Below are 25,916 nucleotides of genomic sequence, written 5' to 3' on the forward strand. Positions count from 1 at the left end.
CAGTAAATATATATGTAGCATAACAGAAGACAACGGGACTATATCAAATTACCTGGAAAGTAAAAACCGTCAATTTTACTTTATCCTATCAAAACCCCTTCATCAAGGAATATACAGTCTATGAAATACAAGAACATTATCTTAATTACACAACAAAGCTAGACAACGATGACTGTACCAAAATCAACGCTTAACTTACATAAGAGGAAATATCTAAGACGATAGAAGGACTAAAACCAAATAAAGCGCCAGGATCAAATAATTTTATAATACTTTCAAAAATGACTTATTATTCCTTTTACACACTACATTTTAAGACATACATGAAAAAGAGGATTGTGCTATATATTTTAACAGGCATATATAACACTCATTCCTAAAAATGATATGGACAGGACAAAAAACTAAAAATTACAGACTTATATCTTTACACAACAGTAATTATAAAATATTTACAAAAAACTTTAGTTAAGAAAATCGAACCTTTCATACCTAAATTAATACACCCTCGATCAGCCGTATAGCATACCAGGTAGAAACATACAAAACCACTTTCACGTAATCAGAGACATCATACATTTAAGCACGCAGAAAGACACACAACTAGCAATTCTTAGCATCGTCCATCTAGTATATAAACCCTTAACATATTCTGTGGCTCTTTATTTGGCGGGCGAACCGTAAAAAAATATGCATATAGTAAAATACTCGTCTCGATCTTCGCAGTGTAATATTCTTATGGCATCTAAATGAATGGTTAAAATAAAATGAATGGATGTGTAAAACAAATTTTTATTTTCCAAACATATAATTTTATAAAGTCAAAGTAAAAAGTATCATTCTTCATAAAAAAAAATTACAAAATACTTCCTTTTGCTCCTTTATTGCCAATTGCTTTCCTTGATAGATCACAAAAAAATATATTACTTCCCTTTTAAAAAGAAACATAACATCGGTGGGAAAAATGCTTTTTAATTGTTTGTTTTTGTGTTGGAAAAATATAATTATATAATTAGCAAGGATTGATAAAGTGCAATATGGTAAGTAAAATACGGATATTTTAAATACTGCATTTTATTTATACTATACACTAATCGTACTGTTTACCATTTAATATTTTAAATCAACAACTTGCCTCTATGCTTACTTCTATCTTTTAGTTTGAGGACAAACTGGGGATTTAGAGTTGTTCACTAAATTGAAATATGCACGTCCGTCTGCGCCCCGGCATGGTTCTATTTGGAACCCTGGGCTGTCTTGTGAGGGATATAGTGCACACGTTCGTTTTAAACATTGCAATAGGCTATGGATAAAAATGTTACTATTGTCCTTATCTAAATCGAATCCAGGAGTCTTCTGGAGCCCCAAAAGATTGCTATTTGGAGCCCCGGGCTTTCCCGTGAACGTTGCGGCGTCTTCGTTCGGTTTAGTGAGTTAGTAGACTATGGATAACATGGAGTAATATAGTCGATTCTTAAGTTGTACCAGGAGTTTCCGCCAGCGCCCGGCAGGGTGAGATTTGGCGCCACGGGCTGTACTAGAGAACTATGTGTTTATGTTTGCATTTAAATTTGTGTTTATGTTCTGCGTTATTGTTTTCGTTTAGGTTTGTGTTTGTATTTGCGTTTGTATTTGTGTGAATGATTGTTTCAGTTTATTTTTGCATTTCTATTTGTATTTATGTCGTGTTATTGTTTATGTTTGCGTTTGTGTTTCTTTTTTAAGTGTGTGTTTACTTTTTTAATTGCATCAGTGTTTGCTTTTTTGTTTATGTTTTAATTTGTGTTTAGGTTTGGTGTTTGTGTTTGAGTTAATGGTTATATTTGAGTGCTTGTTGTGTTTGCATTTGCTTTTGTATTTTTTTTGTGTGTGGGATTGTAGGCCCCTATTTGCGTTTGTGTTTTAGGTTGCGTTTGTGTTTATGTTATGTTTGCTTTGTTTTTGGGTTTGTATTTTGGTTTGGGTAGGTTGTTTGTATTAGTGTTAAGTTTATAGTAAGAGTTAGGATTGAGTTAAGTGATATGTGTTCTTTTATCAAACGTCTATGTTGCTATATGCTGCTTTATAAACACACAAGTCATGATGATTTACAGATATTTTTTTCACAGAGGGTAGTGCAGGGCTTCTCCGTGACGGCTAGTTTACTACTAAAAACGAAAAATTGTGTATATGTTTTTTTACTTGTATGTTATATGAGAGTATCTGCACTATGTGTACACTTTTAAAATACGAATTCATGAAGAGAATAATGTTCTTTTTTATCAAACCATTAAACATAATATTATTTAAAGACGTTAATGAATATCTTTCTAAATGTAATGGTAAAAACACCACTTTAATTATACAAGTTCTAAACACATACTTTATTTACTTATTTTCAAATAAATATGGCGGTTTCCATGGAAGACCATGTTGTCCATTCAAAAGTTTAACACATTAAAAAGCTACATTTTCTGTCTGTCTTCTATTGCTTTAATTATACGTCTTTTTCTATTTTCGTTATGTTCCAACACTATTATCAATATTCAATAGAATACGTTTAACAGTTTAAATTGATCTAGATATACCGATTAGATTCGGAGGAAGAGAACGTAAATCTTGATCTAGTTCTAGTTTAAACCAAAATTAATTAAAATACAATAAATATAAACTTAATTAATCTCTACAATTATATGTTGAAAAATATTTTAAAAGCAAAGGCTTATTTTAAAAGCAAAGGTTTACATTTTTTAAAAAGACAGGAAACGACGTTTGTTCAAATTCTCTAGCAGTGCATACAACTACAAAGCTTAGTCCAACATGACCCCACTATAATTATCTCCATCATTGTTAACACCTCTGTGGGGATGTTTAGACCTGCCACACCCCAGTCTATACACCAGAGCCCCACTGCTACCAGGGCAGGTACACGTTGTGTACGTGTAACTTGTCTGATAACCCGACATCACCTGCCCTCTTAGCCAGTGACCTACAGAGATCTGCTTAGAACAGCCATGAGGATGTGACACTATAATGGTCAGCTTGTCCACATCTCTACGGCTCTTGTATTTTTCACAAACTTGATCATGCAACTCATTAAACCGCCTCACCATCTTCTTCAGTTTAGTAGCTACAGCTTCGTCGTGCGTGACACACCACAGCTCACATACGTCTCTCTCAGTGTCTTTCATAACCACCTTCCACCCATAAGTGTTGACCTTAGGACAGTTTTCCTCATCAAACCACAACCTACAGCTGGACTGTCTCGCCTCACTCTCATCAAAAACCACATGTGTGGCTGTCTGTACACCAACTTCCCACAACACTTTTCTGGGTGTGGCAGACTTGAAACATTCGGGACATTGACAAGTTCTCCCATCTTCTCCTTCTGTGTACTTTCTCACATCCCATACTATTCCAGTCCCTGTCCTCAGTAAGTTCTGTCCCCTGATGTTGTAGCTAGGATACGTATCTTTAGTGCCTGGAACAAACTCTGGTCTGTCTGGACTGGTGAACTTAACGGCTATCCTGACAGTTAGGTCAGCCAGGGCTTTTGTGAGGTTAGATATTTGCCTCTCACGGTAACCGGAAGGAAAATGTTCAACATGTAACTGATTCTTAGGTACAAACTTTTTGTGGCCAGGATTTTTCTTGCAGTTTGCCAGGTGTGTGTGTAGATCCATCTCAGCTTGACCTTCAAGACATTCTTGTACTTCATGTGTACCTGTACAGGTAATCGAAACACGTTATTACTGTAACTATTTTATTAGCGGTCGAAAATTCATAAAAAAAATATACGTGGTAGTTATTTACTAACTTCAACTGTCACAACTATCTTAAACATAATCAATATGCAACACAAAAATAAATAGAAATCTACATCATGTTTTAACACAAAGGTTATTTCAGAACAAAACCATTAAATACACTCATTAATTTTGTTTTCAATATAAATTCTACCTAAAATAAAAGAAATGGACATTACCTGTGAAATGTTTTGATAGGTATTTATCACAAGCCATATTGTCTTGATCATCTATATTACCCGGGCTGTTCTATAATAATAAAATACAAAATAATGATCTGTTACCTATATGATTTACATTTGAACCACCAAACATGACTTTAGATTTCTTAGAATAGGATAATAATTAATAAATTTAACTGCAAGTGATATGATATATCTTTACTGGCCATAAGTTTAGTCTTTGAGTCTTCTGTCCCAGTTTTTTTTTAAAAATACCTTTTATGTTTATATCTGATATTCATCAACCTTCTATCTGAAATACTTCAATACATTTTGGAAAAACAAATTATTTTATATTTTTCTATCTCTGTCTTTCTCTTAAGATGTTAATAACAGTTTGTTTTAGCAAAAAGCCAATCATTTATATTTTATTTAACAAATATTTGAAGGGTCAAAATGTATTGTCCGGGACTATAATTAAAATGTGACATATTGTTTTTAGGAAAACACTAAAAACTAAAATATTGTTTCTTCTTCTTCTTCGTTCTTAATTTTTTGTGTTGAAAGGGATCTAGCCTTATCTGCCAGAGGGTTTGAACTCGAGACTTTTTCGAATTTTAACAACCATAAGCTTTTGCCGACTCGACCGCGCCTACATCACAATTAAGGATACGTGTAAACTGTTTATGCGCCATTGAGGCCATTGGCTCCGATTCTACTTTTCTTTTTGGATTTGCTTTTATAGCCTTTGTCCAACCAAGAACAAACTACAAGGCAGCAGTTGTTTGGTTTTGGAGTTGTCTCTCTTAGAAGAATGGCTGTCTCCAGCTAATGAGCCTCATCTGCCCGAGGGTTCGAACTCGAGACATTTCGGTTTAGCAACCATGAGCTTTACCGAGCTTTTAAAAAAAAATATTTAGAAATAGGTAAGGGATAGGCTATTTCTGGTCTACAGACCAAAAGACATTAAAACAAAAAGTTAAAATAAATTTAGTAATAAACTAGAGATAGATTGTTGCAGTGACTTTAAAAAGATAAAGTTAGGCTTAGCACAGTGTTATTAATCTCTCTCTTTCCCTCTTTCTCTCTCTATTTCTATCTCTTTTCTCTCTCTCTCTCTCTCTCTCTTTCTCTATCTCTTTTCACCACATGCGAATGGCTATCTCTGTTTTTGTCAATGATCAGATCACTGAGTAACTAATAGATATACCCGCACTTCCTGTGTGGATCAGCCGACTAACTCAATGATAATTGCTCCGTCTCTAAGCAGTTTGAATCTATAAATAGAATACAAAAGGAAGGAAACGAAATTTTAAACTGATTTCCGCCATTAAAAAAATAACATGAAACCTACAGTTCACGACACATCGCATAGGAATTTAAAATAAATATTAGGCCTATAGGTTTAATACATATTGCATAGAATATAGAAATTTAGATCTAGTGTTCTGGTTAGTAGTTATTTCATGTTTATTAGAATATAGTCTAGAATCTAATCATACGGCTGTATAAAAAGAAAGTTTGAAGGAAATAGAATAGGAATCTAGAGAAGCGGAGGTAAGAAGGTTAAATTAGTAATTTACATGATTTTTATTGTAGTTTCACTGTTTGTTAGGCCCAATTATTAAATCTTTAGATCAGAGGTCCAGCTTGATCATGTGTGGTATCTATTGTGGTGCATTGGAATGAAAAGCCCACATACTTAAATATAGAATCTAGTAGGCCTATACTATAACTGTACTGTCCTATACTTTAAATTTGTTGCCACAAGAAAAAAGCCTATTTACTATTAGGCCTATTAGTTATAATTTAATTAAATTGAAATATTTGATTATCTTTATAGTTTATAGTGAATGCATGCTAATGAGCATTATTCAAGCTGCTGTTATATTTAGGCTCATAGGCCTATTTACTCTATAGCCTAAGCTATATACTATAGACTATATATTATATACCAATATTGTCCAGGGAACTTAGAGACTAATCTTTGCCGTCATACTGGATTTCTGGTGATGACAATAGCAGCAGATAGTATGCGGCTCAGTTAATACTAAAAACAATTGATTTTACTAATTAGTGGTAAGCTCTTTTTTTAAAATAATATATTATAACATGGTATCGCAAAGGTTCAGGTTGTCCAATAAATGGTAATTAGAGTCAGGTTTAGGACTATAGTTTAATGCTTGGTTAGTAATATGCATCAAGTTGGGAAAGACATAGAAATGGAAATACATAGAATTTAATGTGTTCATTCGCAAACGCTACTATTTAAATTTTTGTAGGGCTGCTATTTATTGCTGAATAATAAAATCACTATACTTATCCACTATATTATGTTTAAATAAAGTGAGTTTATATATATATATATATATATATATATATATATATATATATATATATATATATATATATATATATATATATATATAATTTGATTGCTATTTTATAAAAGTATGTAAATCACAGACCAAACATTACTTTGTATTGTGTCTACAACTTAATGAAAAATGCTACTACTTTGATGGATTGCACTAAATAGGGGTTAGCTTTAATTTAATAATTTGTGAGATATTCTTGCTAATCTATGTGTAAATTGCTTTTCAGGACTATGAGTGTGTGTTTGGCCATCCAGATTTCATAACTACAACTGATGTTCAATTACAAGGGATATTAATCATTCTCCGTGGACTATACACTGTGCCTAGTTTCATTCTCGGGTAACTGTACTATAGGCATAACCCATTTTTTAAAGTAATTATTATAGCAAGAGATAGCATTATATGTTATAATAAATATAATGGATTTTAATCCAAAATATTTTATTAATTATTATCTTTTCTTAAATTCTAATAAATCAGTCAGTTGTACAACATAGAGGGTATTATATTTGAATGATAATTGAAACACATATTGTTATAGAGCTCAAAACTATGTACTTATCTAATATAATTAATATAGTGAAACAGTTTTATTGAAGCATATTATTTCATATTTTACCACACAGAGACTGATGTGTAAGCTTAAAGTAAAGACATCAAATCAAAGTATCAGCTATCAAGAAGGTAAATATTGATAGTCTACTTCATTAATCTTCAATATGAATGAACACAATTTTAAATCTATAATCTTTGCTGATAATGTTTGTTTCTTGTTATTCATCATGTTCAGTGCTTTATCTTTTCAAAGTAATTAGTTATAGTAAAGAAATAGTAGAGATAGTAATATCAATTTGTAATGTATTTCTCTTGCTAGTTCCACAAAATAATATATCAAAATATTTTGTCTTTATTTCATTTACAGAAGAACATTCGAAATCATATTGTGATACACAAATCAAGCAAGTCTATGACCAGCATTATGATACAGGCCAAGAAAAAGCTGGATATTTGATTGGAAGAGTGGCACAAAAAAATGGGTTATCACTAGGGAAACAAGCTCGGAATACAGTTCACTGTTGGGACATCAAGCCAAATACTTCTAAACTTATTTGAATCATTTTTGCTGTTTATTATAATTCATCCAATTGTCTTATTAAATATATAAATTTATATATATACACAATTCCTAATATAGAATTTCTAAAAATGTTTTATTATAATATTTAAAAATGAAACAAACATGTTCCCAGAACACAGCCACATAATGTCAACATGTTCCCAGAACACAGCCACATAATGTCAACATGTTCCCAGAACACACAAAATGGCAACATGTTCCCAGAACACACAAAATGGCAACATGTTCCCAGAACACACAAAATGGCAACATGTTCCCAGAACACACAAAATGGCAACATGTTCCCAGAACACAGCCAAATAATGTCAACATGTTCCATGAACTCACAAAATGGCAACATTTTCCCAGAACACACAAAATGTCATTATGTGCCCAGAACACACAAAATGGCAACATGTTCCCAGAACACACAAAATGGCAACATGTGCCGAGAACACAAAAAATGACAACATGTGCCGAGAACAATGCCCCTTACAGATGACATGTTCCCAGAACACAGCCCGTAGTTGGTCTGCCATAAAAAGTTAACAGTACTTTACTTTTTCCTTAAAAATTTTACAAGCAGGTAATAAAGCCAGACATCTTTACTGTGGATATAGCCAATAAATAGGATAACCTTCACTATATGCAATTTGTAGTTTTCAATGCCTGTCCCATGCATATTATTTAGCCTATTGTTTTGGGTCTTGCTTCATTTACTCAATAAATTATATAGGCATGAGAATTTTCATTTTAATCTACAAAAGCTACATTCTGTAGATTATTATTTTCAAACTACATCATATATTTTTCTCTTCTCTGATAAGAAATATTCCTCATATTGTTTGTGTCAAGTATTTTATTTTTATCTATGCAATGCTATATTCTTATAATAATTACTTTTATACAAATTCTTTTGCAAACTGTTCTTTATTGATTTGTATCATTTTCTTTATTTCTGAAAAATAAAACTTTGTTTGGGAATCCTTTTTTTGTTTCTGTGCAAATTAATAAATATAAATACCTACCAGGCTTAATATCCAGCAACATTAAACAATTAAGTAGGGCCTATTGTTAGTAATGGTAAATTATATACTAATTAATGTGATTTCAACTGTGTCAATGTTGCTAAAAACTCCAATAATTAAAACTGAAGCCATTTACTATGAAGTAAAACTTGGGTGTAATCCAAATCCACCCAGTTGCCGGGGGCAAGGTACCAAACATGATGTCCAGTAGAGGGTTAAGAAAGTATCATTATTAAATCACTATTAAACCCCTCCTCGCCTACGCCGTTGCTTGTATGCATATGGACGTTATCGGAATTTACTGTATTGCTTATAAGTCGAAAATGCGAAAAAGACACGTTTAACATTACTAGTTTGAAGAATAACATTCTTGTTAGCCGAAACAGGTGTATACTAAAGTTGTTTAAATTCATTTTATTGTTCATTACGATTATGATGTCGTAAAATATAGGCCTATTTTAAAAAAGCATAACTAAAAAGTGTTTAAACGCATTTTCTTCTTAGAAAAGCCGCACATGCATGATATCATTAACATTACGGCAAATCAAACCCTTGAAGAAGCCCCATCAACCATTCAATTATTACGATGGGCAACAAATAAAACGCCCGCATCAAGGTACAGTCCTTATGCTATCGACATTAGCTCAACCCCGGCAACTAACGTGTCCCAAAACCAAGAATTGAAATCTTGACCCATTATTCTGATTAATTAGTGGTTAAACATCTTTAGGCATCTGAAAACGTTAGTTTTTAATCTAGTGTACTCAAAAAGGAACAACATAAAGCTTTATGCCGCCTTAAAAACCCAATCCCATGTTACGCAAGGCGTCGATAGAGAAAGAATAAGGCTTTGAGTCAGAACAGGCAAGGGCTTAGATAACTGCCAAAATACCTAATCTGTAGACCTCACAAGTCTAGACGATATATTTGTGCCTCTGTTTTTAGACTTTCAGAACAAATGCATGTGATGTGGTCAGTAGGTACATAAAAGAGAAAAGTAGTTTTAATCTAGAGACTTCAAACATTTCTGAAGGACCGAATTTGAACTTGTAGGCCGTGGTGTCGATGCCAAAGTTTAGCGTCGTCCGCAAAGATAAGCTATCGTTATATCATCTCTATGCCCATATTGTGACAGATATTTACAAATGTGTCTAATATAGGACAGAATAAATAGCTACTCAACAGAGATAAGCGCAATCACTTGTCCACGACTTAAGAAACCACTGTACTGCAAAACCCACCTAAATGGAAAATGTCTTAGATGTGTGTTTTAATACAAATGTGTACCTCGTCGCGAGTTAGGACCTGTAGGTAGTCTGTTACTACTCTATATCTAAAAACAATAAAAAGATAACGTGAATTTTATTTGTTCAATTTCTTGGTTAACTGTATTTGTTGCATCTTGTTCAATTTTGTTAATATTGATTAACCTAAAGGGTTCAAATGTAACAAAGAAAATTGTGACTAAGTTTCCGGGTGCGGGTATGCGGACACTAGTTAAAGTAGGCCCTATATATCTTTATATATAAAGCAAAGTTGTCGGGTGCCCGATAGGGCACTTCCCGACGCCGCAGGCGCGTCAACTTTGGCACGATGGTGCCTTGGGGCGATAGAACACGAGGGTCGGTGACGGTTGGCCGAAAAGTCTACGGAAAGGGGGTCAAAACTGACCTCGACTGACCGGCGCCTTATATGGGCTCTATTACGAAAAAAAAATTCCTCCGACGACCCCCCTTGAAATTTTGTGTGGTGGTAGGAGAACCCCATGGGGTGTCACAAAAAACTCGGCATATCTGGGAAAACTTCGTAAAGGGGTCAAAACTGACCTGTTGTATTTCCCTATATAATCTTTGTATTTTATGGGAAAAACAGAGGGTCATTTCAACGCAGACTTTAGGGTACTTAAGCTCTGTATATCTGGCTAATTTTTTGCATACTTTTGGGTAAATGGCTTGACCTTTAGGGAAAACTGTCGGTTACCCTCAAAGCCCTCGACGAGGGCTAAAAAGTGACCGCGAGTTAAATTCTCTTTATATGAGCTCTATTACGAAAAAAAATTTCCTCCGACGACCCCCCTTGATATTTTGTGAGGTGGTAGAAGAACACATAGGGGTGTCACAAAAAACTCGGCATATCTGGGAAAACTTCGTAAAGCGGTCAAAACTGACCAGTTGTATTTCCCTATATAATCTTTGTATTTTATGGGAAAAACAGAGGGTCATTTCAACGCAGACTTTAGGGTACTTAAGCTCAGTATATCTGGCTAATTTTTTGCATGCTCCTAGGTCAATAGCTTGACCTTTAGGGAAAACTGTCGGTTACACTCAAAGCCCTCGACGAGGGCTAAAAAGTGACCGCGAGTGAAATTCTCTTTATATGAGCTCTATTACGAAAAAAAATTTCCTCCGACGACCCCCCTTGATATTTTGTGAGGTGGTAGAAGAACACCTAGGGGTGTCACAAAAAACTCGGCATATCTGGGAAACTTCGTAAAGCGGTCAAAACTGACCAGTTGTATTTCCCTATATAATCTTTGTATTTTATGGGAAAAACAGAGGGTCACTTCAACGCAGACTTTAGGGTCTTTAAGCTCAGTATATCTGGCTAATTTTTTGCATGCTCCTAGGTCAATGGCTTGACCTTTAGGGAAAACTGTCGGTTACACTCAAAGCCCTCGACGAGGGCTAAAAAGTGACCGCGAGTGAAATTCTCTTTATATGAGCTCTATTACGAAAAAAAATTTCCTCCGACGACCCCCCTTGATATTTTGTGAGGTGGTAGAAGAACACCTAGGGGTGTCACAAAAAACTCGGCATATCTGGGAAAACTTCGTAAAGCGGTCAAAACTGACCAGTTGTATTTCCCTATATAATCTTTGTATTTTATGGGAAAAACAGAGGGTCATTTCAACGCAGACTTTAGGCTACTTAAGCTCAGTATATCAGGCTAATTTTTTGCGTGCTCCTAGGTCAATGGCTTGACCTTTAGGGAAAACTGTCGGTTTCTTTCAAAGCCCTCGACGAGGGCTAAAAAGTGACCGCGAGTGAAATTCTCTTTATATGAGCTCTATTAAGAAAAAAAATTTCCTCCGACGACCCCCCTTGATATTTTGTGAGGTGGTAGAAGAACACCTAGGGGTGTCACAAAAAACTCGGCATATCTGGGAATACTTCGTAAAGCGGTCAAAACTGACCAGTTGTATTTCCCTATATAATCTTTGTATTTTATGGGAAAAACAGAGGGTCATTTCAACGTAGACTTTAGGGTACTTAAGCTCAGTATATCTGGCTAATTTTTTGCATGCTCCTAGGTCAATAGCTTGACCTTTAGGGAAAACTGTCGGTTACACTCAAAGCCAACGACGAGGGCTAAAAAGTGACCGCGAGTGAAATTATCTTTATATGAGCTCTATTACGAAAAAAAATTTCCTCCGACGACCCCCCTTGATATTTTGTGAGGTGGTAGAAGAACACCTAGGGGTGTCACAAAAAACTCGGCATATCTGGGAAAACTTCGTAAAGCGGTCAAAACTGACCAGTTGTATTTCCCTATATAATCTTTGTATTTTATGGGAAAAACAGAGGGTCATTTCAACGCAGACTTTAGGGTACTCAAGCTCAGTATATCTGGCTAATTTTTTGCATGCTCCTAGGTCAATGGCTTGACCTTTAGGGAAAACTGTCGGTTACACTCAAAGCCCTCGACGAGGGCTAAAAAGTGACCGCGAGTGAAATTCTCTTTATATGAGCTCTATTACGAAAAAAAATTTCCTCCGACGACCCCCCTTGATATTTTGTGAGGTGGTAGAAGAACACCTTGGGGTGTCACAAAAAACTCGGCATATCTGGGAAAACTTCGTAAAGCGGTCAAAACTGACCAGTTGTATTTCCCTATATAATCTTTGTATTTTATGGGAAAAACAGAGGGTCATTTCAACGCAGACTTTAGGGTACTTAAGCTCAGTATATCTGGCTAATTTTTTGCATGCTCCTAGGTCAATGGCTTGACCTTTAGGGAAAACTGTCGGTTACACTCAAAGATCTCGACGAGGGCTAAAAAGTGACCGCGAGCGAAATTCTCTTCATATGAGCTCTACTACGAAAAAAAATTTCCTCCGACGACCCCCCTTGATATTTTGTGAGGTGGTAGAAGAACACCTAGGGGTGTCACAAAAAACTCGGCATATCTGGGAATACTTCGTAAAGCGGTCAAAACTGACCAGTTGTATTTCCCTATATAATCTTTGTATTTTATGGGAAAAACAGAGGGTCATTTCAACGCTGACTTTAGGGTACTTACCCTCTTTACGTCTGGCTATTTTTTTTTTCATACGTTTAGGTCAATGGCTTGATCTTTAGGGAAAACTGTCGGTTACACTCAAAGCCCTCGACGAGGGCTAAAAAGTGACCGCGAGTGAAATTCTCTTTATATGAGCTCTATTACGAAAAAAAATTTCCTCCGACGACCCCCCTTGATATTTTGTGAGGTGGTAGGAGAACGCCTTGGGGTGTCACAAAAAACTCGCCATATCTGGGAAAACTTCGTAAAGCGGTCAAAACTGACCAGTTGTATTTCCCTATATAATCTTTGTATTTTATGGGAAAAACAGAGGGTCATTTCAACGCAGACTTTAGGGTACTTAAACTCAGTAAATCTGGCTAATTTTTTGCATACTCTTAGGACAATGGCTTTACCTTTAGGGAAAACTGTCGGTTTGACTCAAAGCCCTCGACGAGGGCTAAAAAGTGACCGCGAGTGAAATTCTCTTTATATGAGCTCTATTACGAAAAAAAATTTCCTCCGACGACCCCCCTTGATATTTTGTGAGGTGGTAGAAGAACACCTAGGGGTGTCACAAAAAACTCGCCATATCTGGGAAAACTTCGTAAAGGGGTCAAAACTGACCAGTTGTATTTCCCTATATAATCTTTGTATTTTATGGGGAAAAGAGGGTAATTGATAGGCAAATTTTAGGGTACTTACTCTTTGTATAACTGGCTAATTTTTTGCATACACCTCTATAGATGAATGGGCCGTATAGAAAACCTGTTGGTCAGCATCAAAGCCCTCGAAAAGGGCTAAAAATGACTGCGAGTGAAACTTTCATTATACGTGATTTGGTCAATTGGTCTATGAGCAGGGGAGGTAACTTTTTAATGTAATAATTTTTTAATATTTTGTATACTCTTTTTAAGAAAAAACAAAAATCATAAAGTATAGCATTGTTTTAATTGGATATTTTGTTATAAATTAAGTTTTGTATTGTATTGAAATTGTAAAATTAATTGCAAAAGTAATTTAGTATAATATTTTATTGATAATTTTTATGAAAGCCCTTTCAGTTCTAATAACCTTGCGAGTAATATGTTTGCGAATATTCCATCAATCTATGTGTACAATAAAAGTACCCCACTGTATAAATTTAGGCCCTAAGCATTTAACATTAAAAAAAAAAAAAAAAATAAGCATTTAACATTACAGCCAATCACCTATTAATTAATCATTCAATTTCTCAACTTTTTTGAAAACCTAAGCGAAGCTAGGCAGTATGCCTAGTCTATTGTGAATTACTACATCTTTTTCATCGGATCGCCATAAAACTTTGTGAACAGAGTTTTTTCCAGGAATCTATTCGGAGGGGGGGGGGGGGGGGGGGGAAGCAGAGCCCCCCCCCCCCCACCCCCGAAGAAAGTCTATCGACCCCCCCCACCCCCGAACGAAACGGAATTTATATAGAAAAAAATACTTTTAACAGTGTCCGCACGCCCCCCCCCCCCGGAAAGATTTCGCCAGGGCGGCACCCTAGCTGGAAGCAGAAGCGTAGCAACCTATTCCGGCAGCCGGGGCGAACTATCAATTATGTGCCAACCCTATTCAAACGCTGGCAAAAAGGCGCCCATCCCTACATACACTCCCCTATATAAAATAATTGAGGATATCAGCCATGTATAAATCTGTTTTCTTAAATTTTACTGAAGAATGAGGATTTTTTAAAAAAATTGTCTACCCCTTTTGGCGCCCCATTCGATCTGGGGTCTCTGACAGGAAGCAATGCAATTTTCTCCATAAAAATAAAAGCCAGATGCAATTTGACACTGTTCGTACGAGAGTCATAAAATTTTGGGTAGTTGGTGAAAAGGGTTTCGAGAAAGAAAAAAATTCTTAAGTGTGGCACCCTGGGAGGGTTCGATTTTTCTAATTATACGATTATGAGCTCAGAATCCAGAGGGGAATCCAGAGGGGCTATCTCATCAATTGCGGTCATAGGTAATACTAGATTCAGCAGAGGCGCAGCGAAGGGGGCGGGGGTACATATGTCCCCGGGCGCCAAACCTATGGTTGGAAAAATTTAAAAGCTCATTTGAGCTATAGTTTTGCATTATAAATATTTAAAAAATACGGAGAGGGGGCGCCAAATTGAAAGTTTGTCTCCGGCGGGAGGGGGGGGGCGCCAAATTGAAAATTTGTCCCCAGGCGCCAGGAATGGTGCTACGCCTCTGAGATTCAGTGATAAAACTACACCAGGTTCATCCGCCAGCTCCCCGGCGGTTGAGTGGCCCAGAGCGGCCAAGACCCATCTCGGGCGACACTACGGTTTAGATGGGCTACTATAAATGTTCACTAAGTAGAATAATGAGCGCCCGCCGGCGCCCTGGTAGTTGGCGACAGCGAGCGCCCGGGCTCTACAGAGAGTGCCTCCTTAAAGAGCACCCTACAATAGGGACACGGTGGCACACGACATTTTATAATTAAACCGAATTAGGGGCGCCCCTGCGGAAATGTAACCAGTGGCTCCCTGGAGCGCCAAGGGACGCGTCTCTAACACATGGGCGGTCGCCAATGTGTGTTCTACCTCACTATTACAGAGGTTGATTAACGTACACTCAAGGCTTTCATACAGTGAGCCTTGGTGCGTCTAGGCGGCAGTGTGGACAAACCCGCGCCCCAAAAACGAATATGTGGGTTTGTTTGTTTAAGCATTATCAAAGATTTCATTCGTTTGTCATTCAAATTTGAGAAGTTAATGCTAATACCCGTGTGGTGGTTTCTACGAAAAAAATTCGATTTGGTGGCGCCCTGGCAGGGTTCCATTTAGCTCCCCGGGTTTTCCCGTGAGTACTATGGCACCTTTGTACGTTTTAATAATTGCGAAACGCTATGAATATGATGGGCTACTATAATCGCTCACTATACCGAGTGAGGCGCCTTCCTACCTACGCCCACCTACCTATATACCTAACTCCCTGCCTACGTACCTACCTATCTACTAACCTGCCTGCGCTGCTGCCTGCCTACCTACTTTCCTACCTACCGTTATTCCTGCCAAACTGCTTTCCTTCCACCCCGCCTGTCTACACACCTCACATCCTACTTACACACACACATATCTTCGTATGTATATATGTATGTGTTAGTGTGCTCTAGGACTATGTATTTTTACATTTTTGTTGTTACGTAGAACTATTCAGTATAAAGGAGTTTCCTTTTTTCCCACGTTTTCTTTAACTTGCTTTCTCTGTGTCTGTGTTTGTTTGTCTTTGCAATCCAATCTTGCGATCGAAATTTCTGGCACTTCCCAGTTAGCTAGCGCGCTGAAATTTTCAGGGAAGCTTTGTTTTGGATGACAATTGAATATTCTATTGTTTTTATTACTAAATTAATCCATGGAAACATTTTATTGATCATTTTAGACCGCTATATAATTGTACCAAAAAACGTGGGGGAAAAGGGACATTACCCAGTAACTGTAATTTGATGAAAACAAGGTTCGGCATTCCTAACTGTAATTTGATGAAAACAAGGTTCGGCATTCCACCTCTTTTTGCTTACTGAGGAGTTGTCACGCTGTGTTTGTGTACAAACAACCATAACGTAACAACTGGTGGCCAGTATGGGGGAGACGATATGGTCGAGTGGTTGGGCACACGATTGCTATCCCACTCGACACGGGTTCAAATCTATGTGTTCTAGTCAGTAACTTTTTTACACAACGTGTTTTTTACGAGTTGTCTTTTTACGAGTTGTCTTTTTACGAGTTGTCTTCGTTTACCCAAAAAAAAAAGTGAAAAGATAAAATCGATAGCAAGATTTACATGCAAACAAACAGACAAACACTAAAAAGTAGAAAATAATAATCATTAAAAAAGTTTAAAAAAACCCACGTTTTCTGATTGAACTAAAAAGTAGAAAATAAATACTATACATCACAATAATGCAAGCGATCACTCTACTATAAGCTATCAAAAACGTGGGTCGCCAAAGTAAAAGTTATATTACTATTGATTAGATAATATTATTGACTTTTATTAGGGAGCTTGTAGAGAGTCAACAGTATTAGAAACTGTAAGAAAATCACGGCGCCCCACGTTTTTGATAGCTTATAGTAGAGTGATCGCTTGCATTATTGTGATGTATAGTATTTATTTTCTACTTTTTAGTTCAATCAGAAAACGTGGGTTTTTTAAAACTTTTTTAATGATTATTAAATTTTGACGTTGTAACTGCCGCTAAAATATTATTTTTTGCATGTGTGCATAAAATAGTGTAGGTTTATTAACAAAAGTAAATTTTAGTATGTATTTAAGTGTATATAATCATTTTCGTCAAGCCAATGTGTTCATAATCTTAAATTTAAAAACCCATGAAACTCGATAGCCAAAGATTTAGAATGAGAATAATTACTATTTAACCAGTAACACATATTCTAATTATTGTAATAATATTTTTTTAAAATAAATATACACAGAGATAGATTGTTTTCTTATATAATTTATTTAAAAAGTCAACTGTATTTCATAACGAAAATTAACACAAAATACATTCGAATAGAAACTGTCAAGGGAGACTACTCTAATATTTGTAGGAATAATAGTTTTTATTTAGAGTTTTTTTTAATTATTAGAAGAAAAGTTAATCATGTAGGTTCTATAAAAGATTACCTTGCATTTTAAAAAAAGATATTCGATAGGTTTAGAATGAGAAATATTCAAAATTATTTATTATATTCATTAGTTGTTTTATTTTAATAATATAGTACAAAGACCTGTTTTAATTATTTTTTAAAAATCTTATTTTAATTAATAAATTATAAATGAAGATCGAGGATCTATATTTTTAAAAAAATAGTTTAACTGTCCCTAAACAATTGTATCACTCGCTGAGAAATTAAGAATTAATAATTACGTTTAACGCTTTATTAATTAAACGAGTTGAATTATTTCCGTTTTGATAAACTCTCTCTCTCTTTATAACTACTAACGCTTTATCATTGAGTTTCTTAAGAGAAAAATACAGGAGAGCGGTAGTTATCATTGACTCTGTCATTGATAATTTCATTGAGTCTTTCATAGAAAATAGTGTTTGATCGGCTGCTCTTTTTCTTTCTATCACTCTCTCCATCTCTCTCTCTTTATATATATATATATATATATATATATATATATATATATATATATATATATATATATATATATATATATATATATATATATATTTATAGGCCTATATATATATATATATAAATATATATAAATATATATATATATATATATATATATATATATATATATATATATATATATATATATATATATATATATATATATATATATATATATATATATATATATATATATATATATATATATATATATATATATATATATATATATATATATATATATATATGTATATATATATATATATATATATATATATATGTATATATATATATATATATTTATTTATTTATTTATATATTTATATAATAATGCAAGTGTGTTGTTAAAAGGTTGGTTTGTTTTGTTGTTCTTCATGCAGTACTACACTTTTCATCCTATCGCCATGAAACTTTGGAGAGTTGTTGGGAATACTTTGAAAATCCTGTATAACATGTACCCAAGTTTAACAGGAAAAGCAATATACTTCCTGAACACGGGTAAAGCCGGATATATACTGGTTAATAAACACATATGTCACGGTCCTTTACATATGGGCTTTTCACAAAGGCCAGTGTAGGGTCTGGCCCTGACGGCTAGTAAAATATAAAAGGCAAAAGTTGTTCCGTACGTACGAAGGTCACATTCGATTTTTCTGCATAGAAATCTAAATGCGTGCACCGATTTCGTTCCATTTTCGCAACATTTAAGAATTATAACAAAAGGAATGTCATCAAGAATTTTTCAAGCTAAATTGCATGAAGATTCAAATTGTTTTCAATGGAGGACACGATTGTTTGTTTTTTTTTAAAATATATTTTGACTTCATAATGTTAGTAAAAAAAATTAAAAAAATAAAAACTTAAGCCTAAAATAATTCAGAAATTTAATTTTTTAAGAATCAATGTTATAAAAGTTGAGTTTAAAGCTATATTTCTATTTATATTCACAAAGTCTAAGTTATAACACTTTGTTCTACTCTCGTAAGAAAAACAGTAGTTAGCTGTATATTAAGTTCAAGATCGAATTTCTGCTTCAATATTTAATGGATATTACGTACACAATTTTTTTTTTAAACCATATGAATATTTTTGCCATTTTTTTACATTGAATGATAACATTTATTCTAGCCTATCGAACATGTCGTTTATGTCGCCATTACGACGTGGAAAATAGTATTTGATTTGTTTTTAAATTCCATTTTAATTACCAAAAGTTATAAAAAGTCAATGCAGCTACTCTTTTTTAAAGTTCGAAAAAAAGTTAGGAATTCATAAACATATTAATTTCAACTACACTGTGTATGATTTTAAAAAAATAAAATGGGCCTCATGAATAAAGTAAATGAAATTAGCTCAATCAGTATGTATCAAAGTCTTATAATTAAATCTAATTAACTCTTGAATTATAATAACAATTATTGAGATTAACTGTTCGGCAAACCTGCACAGCGCGTATAAGCTTGTGAATAAAACGTTTATTACAAAACTATGAGCTAATATTTATGTGTTATTTATAGACAATATAATCCCGATTAAAATAAAGAGAAAGTATACAATTGTAAAAACATATAACAATTAACTACCTTATTGCATTCAGCTTGCCACAACTAGTCCTTTAAATGCACACAACAGTTGTGTAAGTAGGTGATATGGGTCGTGAACAGGAAGTCACCTGAGTATTACGTCAGCCGCGGGTTATGTTTGTTTACCACGCTTGAGCGGCTATATAAGTTAACTGTTGAGGTAAACATTATTTAAAACTTCAAGGTCAAAGGTCACTCACAAGTTATTGTTAATCTAAAGGACGTTAGTTCATCTAATTTTTGACGTGTGATTCAATTAATGATGTCAGTCATAAAATCTAGTTTTTTGCCAAGGAATAACTAATTTTTAGACATATCTTTCAATACATGACTTTTCAGTTAAAAATACTTTAAAGCAACAAGAAAACAACAGTGATATAGTACCCCTATCCCCCGCCCCCTCTAATAAGTAAAATAACCTGTTAGAACTAGAACGTCTATCTTGGTGAAGTAGAAACCACTAAGTTCATCGTGTTACCTGACACACGAGACTCGAAGCGGCTGGTGTGTTCCGTTCTATGACACACATAGTGATCTATTTGTTCAATGAACCTTTGAAATGGTTGGCTTCAAGTTAAATCTTTACATGCTATTTTTAGACTTGGTTTTTTCTGGCTTACATCACGACCTGAAATATCTTAGTTTGGACTTCAAACATTTGTAAAACGCTAGTGATGTCATTTTATTTTGAGTTCTGATCTCTCTGTCCTAGCCCACATTACATAGTAGTCGTTTATTATTAGTAGCCGACATTTAAAGAAAAAGTATAAGCTAACATCTTCAACTGTAAAGTATGATAGTTCACATTAAATTGATTATTTTTATTTGATGCCTTAGAAACAAATCAATTGAAATAGTCTGTGTTAAGGGGGCAGTATCACCCAGACATTTGAAAATTGACGAAAAAATTTGCAAAAAAAAAAACTATTACACATACACACATAATTTTTTTACCATAATAGTAATTAATAAGGAGCTATAAAACAGCACATAAAAGAAAATTAACTTATGATGCAAACATTTTTTATAAATAATTTAACCAAAATTTTTTAACTAAGTAATTTGTGGCTGCGGTTTTCCAACATTTAGGCCCTTCCTGCTGAAAATACACTGGGGGATGCATAACAGTATTGCCTATCGCTGGAACTAGAAGATATCCATTGTGACAAATTTAGAAATTTTTAGAATTTTTCAAAGTCAGACTAAAAATATTGAACTTAGTAATTTTCTTAAAAATTTATTTATTTATTTTTTTTTTTTTCTCTTCTTTTTACGTCTCAGTGTTGTAGATTTGACTTTCAGCGCGCCCAGCCAATGAGTGGTGGCAGTTGCTGATTTTTACTACGTTCATCATGCGACATAAGAAGACTGGTGCAGATTTACAATATAAACTATTCCTGAAACTTTCATTCTCAAAATTTTTTACATGTTATTTACAGAATAAAATATGTATTTTATAGGGAGGGGGGGGGGGGGTTTATTTCATGGGCCAATAGCAATTTGCTGTTTCTGAAAATTAAAGTTATAATTGGGGAAATATTTGGCTATAATAAATAAAAGTGCTGAGTTATGGTAAACTTTATATTAACAAAATTTGGCTTCGAAGGTTGGTCTAGGCTTCCTAAAGGGGGGGGGGGGAAGTACAAATAGTTATATATGAAGTATACAGGAAAACATGATATGTTACGTACAATAGGTAGTTGCTATTTCTAAATAATAAAGTTGAAAAGGGGACAATATTTGTCTATGATAAATAAAAGTGATGAGTTGTAGTAAACTTTATATTAACAACATTGGCTTCAAAGGTTTGTCTAGGCTTCCTAAAAGAGGGGCGAAGTACACATAGTTATTTCTGAAGTATACAAAAAAAAAAAAAACCATGATATATTATGTACAATAGGTAGTCATTTGCATTCACACTTTCCATTTGTACCTATTATCTGCAAACAGTCTTCATTTTTTTTTTTTTTTTTTTTTTTTAATCAAAATTTTAAAATAATTAAACTTCAAAACAAACTTATTAATTAATTTAGGTAGGTAATGTACAGAGATGATCGTTAAATCAAATATGTTGAACGTATTTGAATTACATAAAAGGACACATTTATAAGAGGGGAGCGGTGGTGGGTCAGTGAGGGGGGGTGGGTGGTGGGTGGGGGTTGGTTGGGTAAGGCGACCTAGATAGCGTGATCGTTTTTGCTACGCTGAGTAAACAAAAATCGTTCACTGGGAAGTTTGGTTGGGGGTGGGGGGAGGGGGTTGGTTGGCTGTGGCAGGCCAGGCGCTGGGAGCGTTGTTGCGTGAAATGAACGCTGTTGCGTGACATGACTGCTACAAGGGGGAGATAAAAATCTCCCAGTCTCACGATAAGAGTGTAAAACTAGTAACATCTTACTTTAACATTCACAGTGAAACATTACCAGTGGGGTGGATTTCCATGTATGGCAAAGTAAAAGGGTAGTATAGTTACAAAGATTTCAAGTAACAGATTTTTACTCTTGCTAAGTGGTTGGGGTAAAGAGGGGTTGCAAAGATTATTTATAAGTAAAGTAACCAATAATTTATTCAAGGGTAGGTTTGAGTGAGGGGAGGGGGAAGTTGGTTGGGTGTGACGGGCCATGTACTGGGAGCGGTGTTGCGTGACCTAACGGCTGTGGTATCATATTTATAGTGTGTGTGTTCGTGTGTTTTCCCTGTCAAGTCGTCTGTTAAATATCAAGTCCAAAGTCTGTCTGTTAAACTCTGTCTCGTTGTATTTTGCCCTATTTCTGCAGTTCCAAATTATTTGTCTGTATATTGCTACTGTTCTTATTTTTTGTTCCAGTATAGTCCGGTCTTGTTGTTTTGGTACTTTGTTTAGCGTTATTCCTATATCAACATTGAAGGTCTCGTTCTTATTTCTTATTTTGGTTTCTAACGTTTTCTTCATGGTCTGGATGGTTGGGCAGTCTAGGTAGATGTGTGTTTCTGTTTCTGGAGTGTCTTGTTTGCATAGATAACATAGGGATTTTTGTTTGCGTGTCGCTAGTGGTGTGTTGGTCTTGTGTTGGTGTCCGTGTCTCAATGGTGTTGTGTTGTAAATCAGTCTGTATGTTATTTCCCGTTCCTTAGGTGTTATTGTTTTGAAATGAAGGTTTTTAAAAGTGTCCGTCGTGTCTGTTAAAGCGAATGTCCTGCACCAGGATATTCTATTGTAAAGAGGGGTGGCAAGCTTCTGTACTAATTTCCTATAAATCTGTTGAGATTTCTTTTTTAAAAGGTTTTCGTTAGTTTTAAAGATTTGTATACATTCTGCATAGAAGTTGTTTAATTTATATCCTATGAAATGTTGGGAGTTATTGTTAATTTTTATATGTTTATTTAGATTAATCCCTATGTAATAATGTGCTAATGGGTGGTGTTGTGGTTCACTAACTATTCTGTTTACATGTGTTAGTCTAAATGTGTTTATTTTAGTTTGTATGTCGTGTAGATTTATTCCCCCGTGTATTTTGCTTTGGACTAGTGTGATGTGACTGATGTTGCCTATAGTGTGTTGGAAGATATATCTCCTAATGAGCTTGTTTATTTCTTTGATTGTTGGTTTTGGGACTGTTTGGGCTGTGGCGATGTATGTTATTTGGGGTATAATGTATCTGTTTGTGATTGCGGCTCTTGTAAAAATTGTTGTCGTGCTGTACTTGTAGAAGTCTATAGTTTTCTTAATTTTGTTTATAATTTCTTTCCATCTTTTGTTATTTTCCAGCGAGGGATTGTTCTGGTGTGTTATGCCGTATATGTGTAATTCGTTTTTAGCTGTCATGTTTAGTGGATATGTTTGTCTGTTTTTCCAACGTCCTAGTCCCATAATTTCTGTCTTGTCTAAGTTAATTTTTGTTCCACTAGCCTGTCCATAGTCAATGAATTTTCCTACCACTAATTTTATTGAGTTTTCCGTCTGCAAAGTAAAGGCGGTGTCGAAGGCGTATGCTAATATCTTTTTATTCGTCAAGTTCGGTATGTCTATTCCTTTAATGTCTGCGTCTCGTCTGATATTTTCTAATAAAGGTTCTAGGGTTAAAATGTATAATATGGGTGATAGGGGGCATCCTTGTCTAACTGATTTGTGTATACTGAACGGTCTGGTTATGTTACTGTTTATAAGGAGGTGGCTTTTTGCGTTTGTGTAAATTATTTTGATCCAAGTGTTGAAATAACTGCCTAAGTTATATGTCTTGAGTGCTTTGTGTAGGTATTTATGTGAGACTCTGTCAAATGCTTTTTCTTGGTCTAATGTTAAAATGCAGGCTTGCGTGTTTTTCTCGTGTGTGTATTGTATAATGTCCCTAATTAGATGGTTGTGGTTCTGTATGTTTCTGCCTGTGACGCTGCATTGTTGGTCTGTATGTATTAGTTTTGGTAGGTGTGGTTCTAATTTGGCTACGAGTGCTTTGGTTAGTATTTTGTAGTCTGTATTTAGGAGTGATATGGGTCTATAGTTTTTGGTTAGTTTAGGGTCTGTTTTTGGTTTATGGATGAGTGTTATGTATGATGTATTGAAGTTTTCGTGGCATTGTTCTAGCATGTATATTTCTTTGAATGTATCTAGTAGGAGGGGGCTTAAGTCTGCGATGAAAGTTTTGTAGAATTCACTTGTCAGGCCGTCGGGTCCGGGGGATTTATTGTCGTTAAGTTTTTGAATGGCTTTCCTAATGTCGTCTAGGTTAAAGGGCGTATCTATTATGTTTTTGTCGTTGTCGTCTAGTGGTTTGATGTAGCTTAGGTATTCGTCTTGTTTCTCGTTGTGTGTCGCTTCTCGTTTGTAAAGTCGTTAATAAGGATTGTATCTTTTCAGGGTCTGTCGTTTCTTGGTTGTTTTCGTCCACAATTTGTTTGATTTGTTTGGATCTTTGTATGCTTTGTTCTAGTATGAGTGTGTGGTGTGTAGGGTTTTCTGATCCTATCCTGTCTATTTTGCTTCTTATTTGTGCTCCTCTGTATTTGTATTCTTGTATTTCTGTCAATTTGTTTTCCAATGTGTCGATGTCTTCCCTACTGCCATTTGTTTTCTTAAGTGTTTTTAGTTGGTCTTCTATTCTTTTTTCCCTATCTTGTCTGATTATGTTGATGCTTTTGGCTATTTGTATAGTTGTTTGTTTGATATCTGCTTTGAAGTCTTCCCAATGTTGTATTTTATCTATCCTAGGCGCTGATTGTATGTAAAATTGGATAGTGTCTTTAATTCTAGATCTGTATCTTTCGTCCGAGAGTAGTGAGTTATTTAGTTTCCACGGTGTGTTTCTTTTGAGTTTTGGTTCGAAGTTGTTTAGTGTTGTTATTACTGCACTGTGGTCGCTAAATTTTAGGGTGTGTGTAAGGTGTTCCACTCTGTTTATTTTCATGTCCTGTGGGGCATATATCCTGTCTAGCCTAGCTAGGTTACCTTGTGATTTGTTACCGCGAGTGAATTGTAGTGAGTGGGGGTATAATGTTCTGAACGTGTCCACTAGGTTGAAGTGTGTTGTAATGTTTTGGATCAGTTTTACCTGAGGTCTGTCTCGTTCTATACGACTATTTTTCTTTTCCGTCGTTCCAGATATGTCTATCGTTCTTTCAACACAATTAAAGTCCCCTAATAGTATGATTTTATGTTGTTTATACCTTGTTGTCAGCAGTTTATTTAGGTCATTATAATAGTTTGTGTTTCGTTTTTCCGTCTGTCCGTGTACGTTAACTATTGCTAGTGTCCCTGTTTGTCCTTGTACAGTCGCTATTAACAGTTTTCCGTTTATGTCGTTATACGTGTCTTTTACTTTGTAATGGTTGGAGGTGTTGAATATGGATGTGCCTCTACCTGTTGTAAGCTTACTTAGGCTGTGATATGTTTGAGTGAGTCCTAGGCTACGTGTGAATCTGTCCGCTGTGTGTTTGTCCTTGAAGTTAGTTTCTTGTATTGCTATAAAGTCTGGTGTGTAAGTGTGTATTAATTGCCTTAGGTACTTATCTTTATGTCTGATGCCTTGGATGTTGAGGGTGATGATTGTGATGCTATCTATGTTGTCTCCCATACATGGCCTGCCTTGGTCGATTTGGGGCTTGGGGGGCTGATGAATTCCCCTGGTGGTCTCTTGTTTGTCCTGTCCGGTTTGTTGGCTAAGACGCCAGCGTATGTAGTGGTTGGGCTAGCTATTTGCTCAATCGTGTCTGTTCGTTCTGCTTTATTAATTCTGCTGTTCTTGGCTCGTTGATGTATGTATGCTGTCTTCTTTTTCCTATTAACAGTGTGCCATTCATCCTGTTGTCGTTCCTCTTGGTCACCTGCTTCCCACCGGGTCGTAGTTTCGTCGTCTGTTGATGTCATCTCTTCTGCCTCGCGGTCCACTATGTATTGTCCCTCCCTGTCCAGGTGTATATTGTCCCTTTCTCTAATATGCTGGTTTCTGCAT

General features: G+C 35.1%; 2 protein-coding genes across 2 annotated transcripts in view; both read right to left on the bottom strand.

Moving 5' to 3' along the window:
- Window positions 1-25,916, bottom strand: part of LOC131946838 (ankyrin repeat domain-containing protein 50-like) — a 162,531-nt gene that overhangs the window by 24,789 nt on the left and 111,826 nt on the right. The gene's annotated exons all lie outside the window — the stretch shown is intronic.
- On the bottom strand, window positions 632-19,632 carry LOC131946835 (uncharacterized). Its single transcript, XM_059307807.1, has 3 exons — window positions 19,492-19,632; window positions 3,965-4,034; window positions 632-3,703 (listed from the first exon to the last, which is right to left on the bottom strand). The coding sequence occupies exons 2-3, from the start codon at window positions 3,999-4,001 to the stop codon at window positions 2,790-2,792; spliced, it is 951 nt and encodes a 316-aa protein (XP_059163790.1). The 5' UTR covers window positions 4,002-4,034; window positions 19,492-19,632; the 3' UTR covers window positions 632-2,789.

Source organism: Physella acuta, unplaced genomic scaffold, assembly GCF_028476545.2.
Source record: "Physella acuta isolate Inbredline_101_S28 unplaced genomic scaffold, ASM2847654v3 ptg000572l, whole genome shotgun sequence".
NCBI classification, from domain to species: Eukaryota; Metazoa; Mollusca; class Gastropoda; family Physidae; genus Physella; species Physella acuta.

What these genes read in the sequence shown, in the direction of transcription:
- LOC131946835 (XM_059307807.1), bottom strand. Translation starts at nt 4,001, where the DNA reads ATGGCTTGTGATAAATACCTATCAAAACATTTCACAG. An exon ending in CCTATCAAAACATTTCACAG is followed by an intron (nt 3,704 to 3,964) that starts GTAATGTCCATT and finishes TTACCTGTACAG; the next exon opens with GTACACATGAAGTACAAGAA.